This window comes from Alligator mississippiensis, chromosome 4, assembly GCF_030867095.1.
Source record: "Alligator mississippiensis isolate rAllMis1 chromosome 4, rAllMis1, whole genome shotgun sequence".
Classification (NCBI taxonomy): Eukaryota; Metazoa; Chordata; order Crocodylia; family Alligatoridae; genus Alligator; species Alligator mississippiensis.
This window is the reverse complement of record NC_081827.1, coordinates 138,598,911-138,611,726: the sequence shown is the minus strand read 5'-3', so window position 1 is coordinate 138,611,726 and position 12,816 is coordinate 138,598,911. Positions and strand designations below refer to the sequence as shown.

At 45.5% G+C, this 12,816-nt stretch overlaps 1 protein-coding gene across 1 annotated transcript in view; it reads right to left on the bottom strand.

Annotated features, from left to right (window-relative positions):
- The window catches only part of MRPS35 (mitochondrial ribosomal protein S35), a 53,854-nt gene that overhangs the window by 37,597 nt on the left and 3,441 nt on the right, over positions 1–12,816 (bottom strand). Inside the window, exons 2-4 of the mRNA XM_006278074.4 lie at positions 3,059–3,102; positions 820–987; positions 325–385 (exon numbers count right to left, since the gene is read on the bottom strand). Coding sequence (XP_006278136.2) covers positions 325–385; positions 820–987; positions 3,059–3,102 — 273 coding nt within the window. The remainder of the gene's footprint in view (positions 1–324; positions 386–819; positions 988–3,058; positions 3,103–12,816) is intronic.

Genomic DNA, 12,816 nt, shown 5'->3' with positions numbered 1-12,816 from the left:
ACCTTAGACCAGATCTGGTGTGTGAAATCAGGTGGTATGGAGCTGCACCAAGGTGCATGCCTCCTCCACAGCACTCTTATAGAGCCCTCCCTAAAGCTCTTTCTTACCAGCACTTACCATACTCTCATTGCAGAGCAGCAGATATCTGCAATGACGGTGCAGGCACCTCATATTCTTTTGGGGGTAGAAAGGAGCTTGTGGCAGGGAGTCAGGTTGCAAACTTTGGCCTGGGAGGCAAAATGTTGCCAACCCCTATCTTAAGACAAGGAGGCAAGAAAATGCAAAGAAAAAAAGAAAAATGAAAGAAAATGCAAAATAACTCACTTTTAAGAGCTGCACAGTGTTTCTTAACTGCACCAGGAGTAAGATGCAAAAAATTGGGAATCTGAAACAAAATATTTTTGAAAATGTTAGAAAAAATATTTTATTTGTAAACTGGTATGTGTGGACTACCTTGACCAGGCAGTAACTTGCTAAAACAAATTCCAATCACATTTTCAATACTTCTTTCATGCACAAAAAAACTGATCAGAAAATCAAGGGAGAGGATTATTGTGCAAGTGTCTTTTCCTACCTTTGATCTAATGTAAGTTTAATTAAACATCAATGCACTGTGCAAGCCTTTTACAAAGATGAACAAAACAAATCTGATTGGCTTCATTTATATTTCTACTTTGGTGCAGGGCTATGTTAGAATGAGCCATGTTCACCTTTTTCTCATGTATTTAAAATATCAAACAGTAAATATCTACCCATACCACCAAGCATTTACTTTCGTGACTTGATTTTCAAGATGAACTAAAATGAATTAATTCCTACCTTTATAAGCTCCAAGTTGCCCTCTTTTGATGGAGGTGCTCTTTTCTTCATTGGGTAGCCCATTCGAATGGGAAGTGGAACTACAGAAGGCTTAAATGATGCTGCAACTGGGTAAACATTGCTCCAATCTTGATCAACAGGCATTTTTTTTGTTCTAGGAATTCCAAGCTAAACCACAGTTAGAAGTGATAAAAGTTAGATGAAGGTGGTTTGGTTAGAGAGATGAAGCCAGTAACTTCAAGTAACACGTTGAGGTAGTATCTGACAAAGTAATTTGTTGCCATGAAACGTCAGGGCTCTCTTAACCAGTTATTCTTTAAGGTGTCACACTGCCTTACCTGATGCCTGACTTCAGACTAACCTGGGTAATAACCTCTGTGCTCAACAATTTGTAACAAAGTAAGTGTTTAGTTTTAAAAAAAAATGTTAGTAATAAATGTTTAAGATTAAATCATTTTAACTAAACAGTGTGCCAGATTGCTGTAGTAAAACATTTGTCCACATACACAAAAAACAAGTTGCATCTATACTTAGGTATGTGTGGAGGAGAAGAGGAAGAAAAGGAGGGGGAATCTACAAAATTTGCAAACAAAATTGAAGGGTGGGGTCACTCAAATACTTAAGAAAACATTCTGGCTGCTTGCAGATGTGAACTCCCCCCTGCCCCCAAAAAACACTTTACTAGAAGAAGCAGCACATTACTTTGATCCAGCACCACAGCGTCTGTATAGATCAAGCGCTTTAGAGGAATTTTTTTGGCACTTTTATCTAAAGCGGATTCAATCAGCTATTAGATAAGTGCCAAAAAGGCTCCACTAAAGCACCTGAACTATACAATGTCGAACTAATACACTGCCTCTTTTGGGCATGAGCTGGGCTCGGAATGGGAATGTGCCAAGTTTAAAGTGGTTTGTTTGTTTTTTTCACATCTGCAAGCAGCCTGTATGTTACATTTCTTTTTTCATATTGCTTTAAAGTTTAAATGTAACATTCAAAGACTTTTTTTTTTGCCTTAAGGCATACGAAAATGGCCTAAAGGCCTTTCCTCTTTCCCCTTGCTTTTATTTTATTTTAGAAATGAGAAACAGAAACTCTAGTCATTCACGGTTTTATTAGAAGTCTGTGAAAAGACTTTTATTAGAAGTATGTAGTGTGAGCTTTAAGCACCAAAGTTATAAGAGTATATAGGTGCCCAAAAATGCCTCACAGGATTTCCAAAAGTGTCTGAGCAGGTTAGGTAACACCCCCATCAAATAAACAAAACAAAGCAAAGCAACCCACCAGGAAAGCAACTTTAAAATTGTGGTTCTGAATGCAAGACAGAAGCTCACTAAACAACTTTCTTTCAGATCCTCATATACCCAAAGTGGTTGACCCAAGATATTTAAAATTTGTTATATATTGCTGATTGATGGAAGAATTCCAACAATTTGATCATGGCCCCACCAATGCAGTCACTACACAAAAAGAAGCTGGTCTCTTCCTCAAAGAACTTACTATATAAATCTAAGATAAGAAAAAAAGGGATGAAGCCAGTCAAACTGCTTTGGTAAATCACTAAAATTACTGCTTAGTGCAAATAAACAAATACAAAGCACACAAGGTGACTACTACAAACCTTCAGATTATTAAAAATAATTCATGGCAACATGCTCTGTGTTCCTTACTTAGTGATCATGTATGACTTTCCTGAATCACAACACCTTTTAGGAAATTCCCAGAAAAGAGGGGGAGTCAAAGCTGAGAGAAGCCATGACAGATATTTTAGTCACCTTTGGGACTGGACTCGATGATCTGTAAGGTCCATTCCAGCCCATAACTACTATGAAACTATGAAAAATATTGGTCACAAACCAAGGAAACTCAAAGTCAAGGCCACAGTAATATTTTGGATTTCTCTGAAGTGTAACTTGTGTTTGCAGTGCTTGGCCTCAGCACAATTACAATACTACTACTATTTTTTGTACTTTTAAAGGTGCATGGTTGATTATGAACAAGGACAGAAGTGACATTTGTGCCAAAAGAAAAGTGGGGCCAGGGAGAGCTTCTGCTTGCCCACACCTCTGGCTTTTCAACACTTGTGTGCAATGATTCTGGAAAGTGGACATATTCGGTTGTTTTATTGGCTTTATTTTCAGAGAAATGTATTCTTCTTTTAACAAATTTCTGAAACACTGTAAAAAATAAAAAGTAAAACCTGCCTTGGGGTAAGATGCTTGCAAACACCTTTATTTCTTACCAGTCTATTATGTCGTGGTACCTCACGTCTTCTCCAGTGTGTACCTACAAGGCAAAATAATTTACCATTAGACTTGCTAAAAAACTCATATATTCATGGCATGGCATCATAACAACAGTAAAATTAATGGATAAAGGCAATCTGCAGAATTACCTGTTACAGTTAATGGAAGCCAGGGAGAACCCTAGCCTTTCAAATTAGGACTTGGGGTGGGTGGCCAGGAAGAGGGGTGGATATCACTCACCTCCCTGCCAGTGTTGAGGATTAGGGGTGCATCAATAGATATTCTAGGGGCTGATACTGATAGCTGATTTTTAAGGAGGCATATCGGCTGATACCGATCTGATTTCTGATACAGTGGGTGCAGCTGGTAAGTCTATTGTGGTGGATGGGGAGGAAGGAGGGAAGAGGCGTTGGGGGGCGGATTAAGGTCCCTGCAGTGAGGAAGGGAGTGGGACAGGGGCAGAGGCTGGGTGTGGGATGGAACCGTGGATTGTCTGGGGGCCGTGGGGTGGGGAGGGCAGCTCCCGCTGCTGTGCACACCTCAGGAGGACATTGGGGGGGGTGTGAAGAGGGGTGTGCCCCCAGATCTACGTGGGGGGGGCGGGACAGGGCTGTGCCAGGCTCTTCCTGGCGCAAGGAAGCTGCACTCAGGGCACGCGGCAGCAGCAAAACGTGGGGTGGCAGCAGCTCCCCTCTCCCTCCATAGGCGCCCCCCCACGTGCTCCAGATGAAACACGCCTCCATCCACTGCCCCACCTGGCTGGGCACCGCCTCCATATCCCCTGCCCCACTCCCTCGCTACAGGGGGCGTTGATCTGTCTCCCACATCCCTTCCCTTCCCTCCCCCCTCTTCTTCCACCACAACAGACTTACCAGCTGCACACAATTCTCCACGCTGCAGGGTTGTGCTCCTCACCACCTACGTGCTGCACTGCGGCTGTGCGCATGCAGAGGCATTTATTGGCCAAATTATTGGCCACATCAGGCCAGTTTCCAATACACTCAATTTTCTTTACATTGGTGCTGATCCAGTATCGGACCGACGTATTGGTGCACCTCTATTGAGGATATAACTTTCTGTGGAATTTGGAGGCCTCTGAAAGAGTTAGTTTTGTAGCTCTTTGCCCGGGATGGGCAAAGTACAGCCCATGGGTCAGATCCAGCCTGCTAGCTAACTGGATCCAGCTGCAGTCAGGCACGCACCAATTAACTGCATCCAGCCTGGCCAGCGGCTGCACCTGCTATGCTCCACAAGGGTCTGAGTACTGTTGGCTCTTGTCGGGGCAGCATGTACTGCACTCCTAGCCTCCCCTGTGGGAGGGCCCCAGCCAGTCTGCACAGTTTCCAAGCAGGGCTGCTGCTGCCACTGTTGCAGCCACCTGGGGAACTGTTGGGTCCCCCCAGCCTCCAACAACCCTTCCTTCTGTCCCTGCTGCAGCACTCTGGGCAGCAAGTAGGAAGGGGAAGCTGCAGCACTGAGGGGAGCAGGGCAGGCTCTATCTGCAGCTCGCTTTGGTCCTGCTCTTGCATGGCTGGGCAGAACAGCTTGTGAATGGAGGGGGGGCATGAAGGAGCTCAGCTGCTCACAAAGCCCCACCAAACAGGTGCAGGACAGGCAGGTGAGGCAGAAGCAACAGCAGAAGCCAGCATGGGCTTGACTGCAGCCCCACCAGGCAGGTGTGGGACAGGCAGGTGTAGTGGAAGCAGCAGCACCAGGAGCCAAAGCAAGTTTGGCTGCAGCCCTGCCAGGCAGGTGTGGGACAAGCAGGTAAGGCAGGAGCAGCAGTAGGAGCCAGCACGGGCTCAGCTACAGCCCTGCTGGGCAGGCATGGGACAGATGTCAAAAGAGCCAATGGCACCAGGCTCTGCTCTCCCTCTCCTAGGGACTTCCCTTGCTTCCCATTGGTGGCAGCTGCTTTCCCACCCCTTTGCAGCCAGGCAGGCAACACCCATTTGCCCCCGGCCCCATCTGCAGAGGGGCTGGGCTCAGCCATGTCACAGAGCGGGCGAGGGGAAAGCTCCCCACGCACACACATCCAACCCCCCCCCCAACACCGCTCCCCCTACACACACACACACACACACACACGCGCGCGCGCACTCCCATACACCTCCGCCACACACCAACCACCCCACCACCATACCCACACTCCCATGTCCACCATACCCATCCCACACCTACACATGCCCACATTCCTCTTGGCCCCCCCTCACACCCTACCACCACCACACCTTCCCAACCACACACAGACCCCTCTACTCCCCAACACAACATACAAGAGCAAGACTATTTTGAGCTGTGAAGCAATCTCCTCTGTATACACTAGACCAGCACACATAAATCAGGACAAAAATTGAAATAAAATTAAAATATGTTATAGCAAATGTTTGATTTTTAGTATGATTTATTTTTCTTTTCCACTTTCACGATGGCTACCCCCCCCCCACCCCCAAAGGATTTCTTCTGGGGCAAGGGGAGGGACTTCCGGAGGCAAAAATCAGGGGTTAGGGGCAGGACTTCCAGTCCCAAGATGGGGACCAGGGGATGTGGCACCTGTTAAGGGGAGGGGCTATCCTTGTGGCCCTCGACGGCCCACCAAAACTCATTAAGTGGCCCTCCAGCCAAAGTAATTGCCCACCCCTGCTCTATGCCTCTGTAGTGCTTTCAAATGTAAAATGATACCCTCTGGAGCCCCCAAACCTAACAGTTCCAGTGCTCTGGTTGCTGCCCACTGCTCAAGTCTCACTGTTCACATTAAAGTGGACAAGCAGAAAATGTAACAGAATTACACAAGGACTCCCACATACACAATGAACGGATACTAGGAAAGAAGCTAGGGACTGTAAAATTCTTACTTCAGACCTACCAGCCATCTACAAGGCAGAGTCTGGCTTATAAACAGGAATTGATTTTGAACCTTGCAAACTTCTTTCCCTGTCCAAACATCTTTGATATTCAGAAATGTTTACAGTTACCTCTTTTACACATAATACAGAACACCACTTGGGTGTTCCTAGTTAGGATAATATATCAAGAATATTGTTTTGGAGAGTAAACTAACAAAGCAAGTGAAATTCTGTTCACTGAAGTTTATCAGCTCTTTATCACTGTGAAAACAAGACAAACTCAGCCTTAGCACCACAATTCCAATGAACAAAGAGCTGTCCTCTTCAAGTCTGTTCATAGCATCAGAAGTAGGCTGTTACCTATGACAGCTTAGGCCTCTCAGAATGAGTTAGTCCCTACTATACCATGCTGCCTTGCTTTTTGCCACTTCTAATGAAGTCAAGGAAATTCTATCTGCTTGGGCCAGGACTAAATTTGATCTTGCAACTTGGCATCATTACTTGTAATGGGTATCTGATAAACTAATCTTTTCCACTGCCCACTAAGACACTATTTCCTTGCATACAAATTGACACATCCCAAGTCTGACTGGCAAGTAAGACATCTGCTTTTCCCTCTATTCACTTATGTAACTTATATAATTTATACTGTATTACAAAATGAAAGATACCTTAGTCTTTGGATTAAGATATCGATATGTACATATAGAATCATAGAAGTAGGGTCGGAAGCGACCTTGTAGATCTTCCAAGTCTGACCCCCTGCCTGGGCAGGAGGAAAACTGGGCTCAAATGACCCCAGCCAGGTAGGCATCAAGCTTCTTCTTAAAGACCCCCCAGGGTAGGAGCCAGCACCACTTCCCTTGGAAGTTGGTTCCAGATCCTAGCCGCCCTGACTGTGAAGTAGTTCTTATGGATGTCTAATCTAAACCTACTCTCCAACAACTTGTGGCCATTATTCCTTGTTATCCTGGGGGGCACTAGGGGAAACAAGGTCTCCACCAAGCCCTTCTGGTCCCCCCTAGTGAGTTTATAGACTGTCACCAGGTCCACCCTCAGCCTTCTCTTGTGAAGGCTGAACAGGTTCAGGTACCATAGCCTCTCATTGTAGGGTCTGCCCTGCTGTCCCCGGATCATGCAGGTGGCCCTCCTCTGGACCCTCTCAATGCTGTCCACATCCCTCTTGAAGTGGGGTGCCCAGAACTGAACACAGTACTCCAGCTGTGGCCTGACCAGTGTCGTGTAGAGGGGGAGGATCACCTCCTTGGCCCTACTTGAGATGCACCTGTGGATGCACAATAAGGTCTGGTTAGCCCTACCGACCATGACCTTGCATTGTTGTTCCATGTTCATCTTGGAGTCAATAACGACTCCAAGATCCCTTTCTGTCTCCGTGCTCTTAAGAAGGGAGTTTCCCATCTTATATGTGTGCTGCTGGTTACTACTGCCCAAGTGCAGCACCCTGCACTTGTCAGTATTGAAACGCATCCTGTTTTTGTTAGCCCACCCCTGCAACCTATCCAGGTCTTGCTGCAGTCTTACCCTCCCTACTAGCGTGCCCACCTCACCCCAAATTTTGGTATCATCAGCAAATTTGAACAGGTTGCTTTTCACCCTGTCGTCCAAATCGCCGATAAAGAAATTGAACAGCGCGGGCCCATGGACCGAACCCTGGGGGACTCTGCTGCCCACTTCCCCCCAGGTCAAATATGACCTGTCCACCACCACCCTCTGAGTACGACCCTTCAGCCAATTTGCAATCCATCTGACTTTGTAGGCATCAATGCCAGTCGCCTAGTTTTTTTAATGAGGATGGGATGGTTGACAGTGTCAAAGGTCTTGCTGAAGTCCAGAAAGATTACATCCACGGCGATACCTGTATCCAATGCTTTTGTGACCTGATCGTAAAAGGCAATCAGGTTGGTCTGACATGACCCGCCCCTAATGAAACCATGCTGGTTGCCCTTGAGCATCATCCCCGATGCCGGCCCATCACAGATGTGTTCCTTGATGATCTTCTCAAAGAGCTTCCCCAGGATTGAGGTAAGACTGACGGGCCTATAGTTGCCCGGGTCCTCCCTCCTCCCTTTTTTAAAGATGGGGACCACATTGGCTATCTTCCAATCATCTGGCACCTGGCCCGAGCACCACAAGTGCTCATAAAGCCATGGAGGTAACTTGACAAACCTTTGTTTTGCACCCATTACTGGAGCCATATCATGAGGTTTATATTTTCCCTCTTCTAGCTTAGAAATATCACAGGTAGAGAACCATGACAAAAATTCCAAGTAGGAAGCTGTGTCCTACTTATTTGTCTCAAAACTAGCACTCATTTATACTTAGAACATTTTACCAGGATATATATACACAACTGATACAGTGCTCCTTCAGCTGCTGCAGTTTCTAATGGCCGAAGTGTGCTTTCTGCTGTTCTCCCACGCTTCTAAGAGAAATAAACTACACTGGTGAAAGAACAGTTTTGCCCATTATACTCTGCTCCTTTTAGGGCATTTTTTCAACACAGCTATGTATGTCACAGGTTGAAGTTAATCTGAACCATATAACTTTTACTAGTAGAAGTCACCTCCATAGAACTGGTCCCAAACTCCATAGATTATATATTCATGCTGATATACTTAGGGTAGATTAAAAAAACATTTTTTTAAAAATCAATTTTGATTGGATTTTTATTTTTTTTAACCATAAATAATAAACAATAAATCTGTTTCAAATTAAATATGGAAATATGGGCAAGGTTTAACTATATTAAAACTATTAGAATAAATAAGATATACTGAAATTAAAATATGAAGTCTAGAAGAGGATAAGAGAACATGAAGCTTGTAGCATTTACACAGAGTGCTCATTTGATGTCTCTTTTAGTCAAAAACAAATGCTTTGGGAATAAAGAAAATTATAAAAATCATGAAATAAATACTCATACAATAATTATTTTGCTTCAGCCTTAGTCAAGAGAGAGCAGCAATCAAAACTAATTACCACTCAAGGCGTAAGAAATATTTCAGAAGCTACTCATTACAAACAGGATGACACTTTATAGAGCAAGTAGTGACAGTATAGGTAGAAATATCACAGTCAAATGAGTCAGTATCAAACCAAAGACAAACAACAGGCATGCAACATATACTGAAACCAGTTACCACAGCTTTGGACAAGTTGTAAAAAGATCCGCAAGTGTTCTCTACTGCTGTACATCACTAAAGATAGGTGGTTTTATTTATCTGAAATCATACTGGGCTGTACTGCCAGCCATAAACTAATACTATTCCCAGACAGAAAACTATATTAAGATTGAGTTCAGGTTGAAAGTACGCAGAAGTAACTTAAGAGAAAAAGACAAAACAGGATGCTGCAACAATCCCTAAACAGAGCATTATAAAACCAGGAAATATAGGGCTAACCTCCAACTCTGAAGAAAGTAAAATATATTGAGGTAAGAACATAAGAAGTACTTCACGCAGGGGTTAGGTTCTGAGGTAAAGCATAAAGCAAAAATCGCACAATCAAATCGCCAGCGATTTGACTAGCGGTGACTGCCTCTGTCTCCAAAACCTCCCGCCACCGCCACGGAGCCATGCTTGGAGCCGCGTGGCCGACGGCAGCGGTGCAGCACGGGGGGTGAGGGAGGATGGCTGCGTGCCGCTGAGCCACCACCATGCTGCCAAAACCTCCTGCCGCCGCCGCAAACTGAAGCCCGCCCCCCCTCCCACCCCGCGTATAGTTGAATTCGTGCAAGTTAAATGCGCGTATATGCAACTGCACTGTAGCATATTGGGTCAGATCAAAGAAATACTGAGCCCAGCAGTCGGTCTTCAAGTGGCAAATAGCAGATATTTTAGAGCAGGGATACTCAAACCCTGGCCCATGGGCTAGATCCAGCCCAAGAAGCCATGCCATCTGGCCTGCAGAGGTCCCAACGGGTCTGAAAATTTGGTGGTGGGGGAAGCAGTGGCAGCAATCGCTGCTCTCCTGCTGCAAAATTTCCAGACCCATAAAGCGATCCACAGGCCAGATAGCTTGCTAGATCCAAGCAAAGGGGCTGGCTGCAAATGGTGCAGAGCCTGATCCTACAGCCCTAATCTGGTGGGACTCCAAGAAGTGATGCAGGCCCCAAGAAGTGATGATGCCTTATAAAGGGCTGAGGAAGGTTGCACAGGGTTCCAATATGGCTGAGGGAGGTAGCGGGGGTCCCAATTCATCAATGTGGGGCTGAGGAAGGTGGCAAAGGGCCTGATCCTAGTGGGCAGGGCCTGATCAGACCCTTGGAAAGGCCCCTTATCTGGCCCACAGCACCACAAGACTGAGCACCACTGGTTTAGAATTCATAAGATAAACCCAGAGATTTTGAACAGGAATTCAGAGCATTCAAAACACTTGTGTCATGTTGTGGTCCTTCTGAGTTCTCTGCAACAGAAGAATTAACTGCTCTATTATTTTCCATAGTCAAAAAATTAGGGAACGCTAAAAGCTGGCATTTTCTGAGGGGCTCCTTGAAAACTACTGCTACAAAGGTTGAAAGCAGCTGCTTTAGAAGAGTATGAGAAACAGGACATTTATGGTGATCCATTCCATATCATCCTCCCAGTTACCAGCAAACATCAGTTTAGGGACGTACCAAGCCTGAGTTCACATCCCTGACAGCTGTGTTTAGTTGTCCAATTCTACATATATTTTTCTAATCCCTTTTTGACCCCAGTTATGGTAGTGATCCCCACCGTGTACTGTGGCCATGAACTCCTCAAGCTAGTCACACATAGCTTGAGCCATGGTTCACCTCAAGCTAGTTACCAGCAGGGGTGGGCCATTATTTCATCTGGAGAGCTACTAAATGAGTTTCAGTGAGCTGTCAAGCATTGCATGCACTGAACCTTTTAGAAGGTATCATTTTAACAAAATTATAGATAAAAAACAAATCATATACTAAAAATCAAATATCTACCATACTTTAATTTTATTTAAAAATACACCCTTGTCTTGATTTGTGTTTTTTGAATAGTGTATATAGAGGTGATTGCGTAATAGCTCATAATAATGTCTTACTCTTGTATTTTGTGTGGGGCAGGGAGTGTGGAAAGGGTATGCCAGTGTGCTAGGTCCTGGAAGCCAGCTGCCAGTAGGGGGAGGGAAGGGGTACATGCAGCAGAGCTCATTCAGACAGTGGAGTGTGGTCCCCACACCTCATCTAGCCCATGGCTGCCTCTGCAGCGCTCCGCACGGGGCCAAGACCTGCCTGCTCCCACCGGGGACAGCTCCGCACCTGTCAGACAGCACCACCGTGGCCTGGGCCCTGGCCAGTATTTATAGCTTCCCTGCAGAGCTGCTGCCACAGCTACCCAGGTACTGCTCAGATCCCCCTGCCTCCAGTGGCTCCTCCTCCTGCCCCTCTGGGCAGCATGTAATGCAGGGAAGCTGTGCAGATGTATGCCAAAGCAGTAGATGGTAAGCCAAGTTGGGGGAAACTGCAGCTGGGCAGCTCCTGCCCCAACATTTGGGGCTCCAGCTCCCTGCCACCTTCCACACATTTGGCCACCCACAGGTGGCTACTCAATGCTTTGGGTGGGCAGAGTGGATGGACAGTAGCAGGGAGCTGGAGTCCTGTGCACTGGGGCAGGAGCCACTTGGCTGAAGTCTCCCTCACCACCTTGGCATCTACTACCTGGCATGTGCCTCCATGGCTTCCCCACATTACCTGCTTCCAAGAGGCACAGCAGGGGTAGGAGGAAGAGGAGCTGGTGGAAGCAGGGGGAGCTAAGCAGTATGTAGGAGGCTGCAGCAGCAGCCCCACCAGGAAGCACTGCACACTGGCTGGAGCTGGGACTGGGGTGGTGCTGTCTGGCAGGCATGGATGGGAGCACAGAGCAGGCTGCCTTGGCCAGAGCTCAGGCCCACGCGGAGTGCTGTGGGGGTAGTCGCAAACTGGAGACAATCAACTGGCAGGCACCTAGCAGCAGGGTGAATCCAATCAGCTGGCAGGCCATATTTTGCCTGCTCCTGCTACCAATAGATACTTCATTTTGTTTAAATCCTGACAATTTCATCAGGTGTTCTCTAGTTCTCATATTATGAGACAAAGCTAACTGCAGATTTTCTAGTCACTTCTACACTATTCACTATTTTATAAACCTCTATCAAACCCTAACTCAATCATCCTTTTCCAAGCTGAAAAGTTCTAGCCTTTTTAGTCTTCTCACATGGAAGCCACCCTATATTCCCAATTTGGTTACTCTTTTCTGTACCTGTTGCTGTTGTTCTGTGGTGCATACTACATTCAACAGGTGGGTGAACAATGGCTTTATATGATGGAATAATGATGTTTCCAGTTCCTTTTCTAAGGATCCCTAATAAGCCATATGCCTTTTTGACCACAACTGTACATTAAACCAATGACTCTAAAAACCTATCCAGAATGCCTCTAACCTTTCTTAAGTGACAAAAAATAATTCAGAGCTAACTACTGTTTCTGTATATTCTTCATTATTTTTTCCTCCATGCAAGTTAGTGTGTTCAATGTCAAATGTTATCCATCCCTTAATTACCTGAGCATTCTATTTTGAGAAAACTTTCTGAAACTCTTCATCATCATCTTTATATTTCACTAACAAGAGTAATTTTGTATTATTTGCAAACATAAGTCTTTGCTGTTTTCCAGATCACTTATGACTATGAGAAATAATACATATATTTCAGAACAGGGCATTGGAAGTACCCTACCATCTTCCTCCATTGTGAAAAAGTAACTATTTAATCCTCTTTATTGCTTCCTACCTTTTAACCAGCTTTCAGTCCACGAGAGGACCTTCTCTCTCATGACATTACAGCTTAATTACTTTAAAAGCCTTTGATGAGGAACTCCCAAGTATACTGTATTAATTGGATTCTCTTTATTC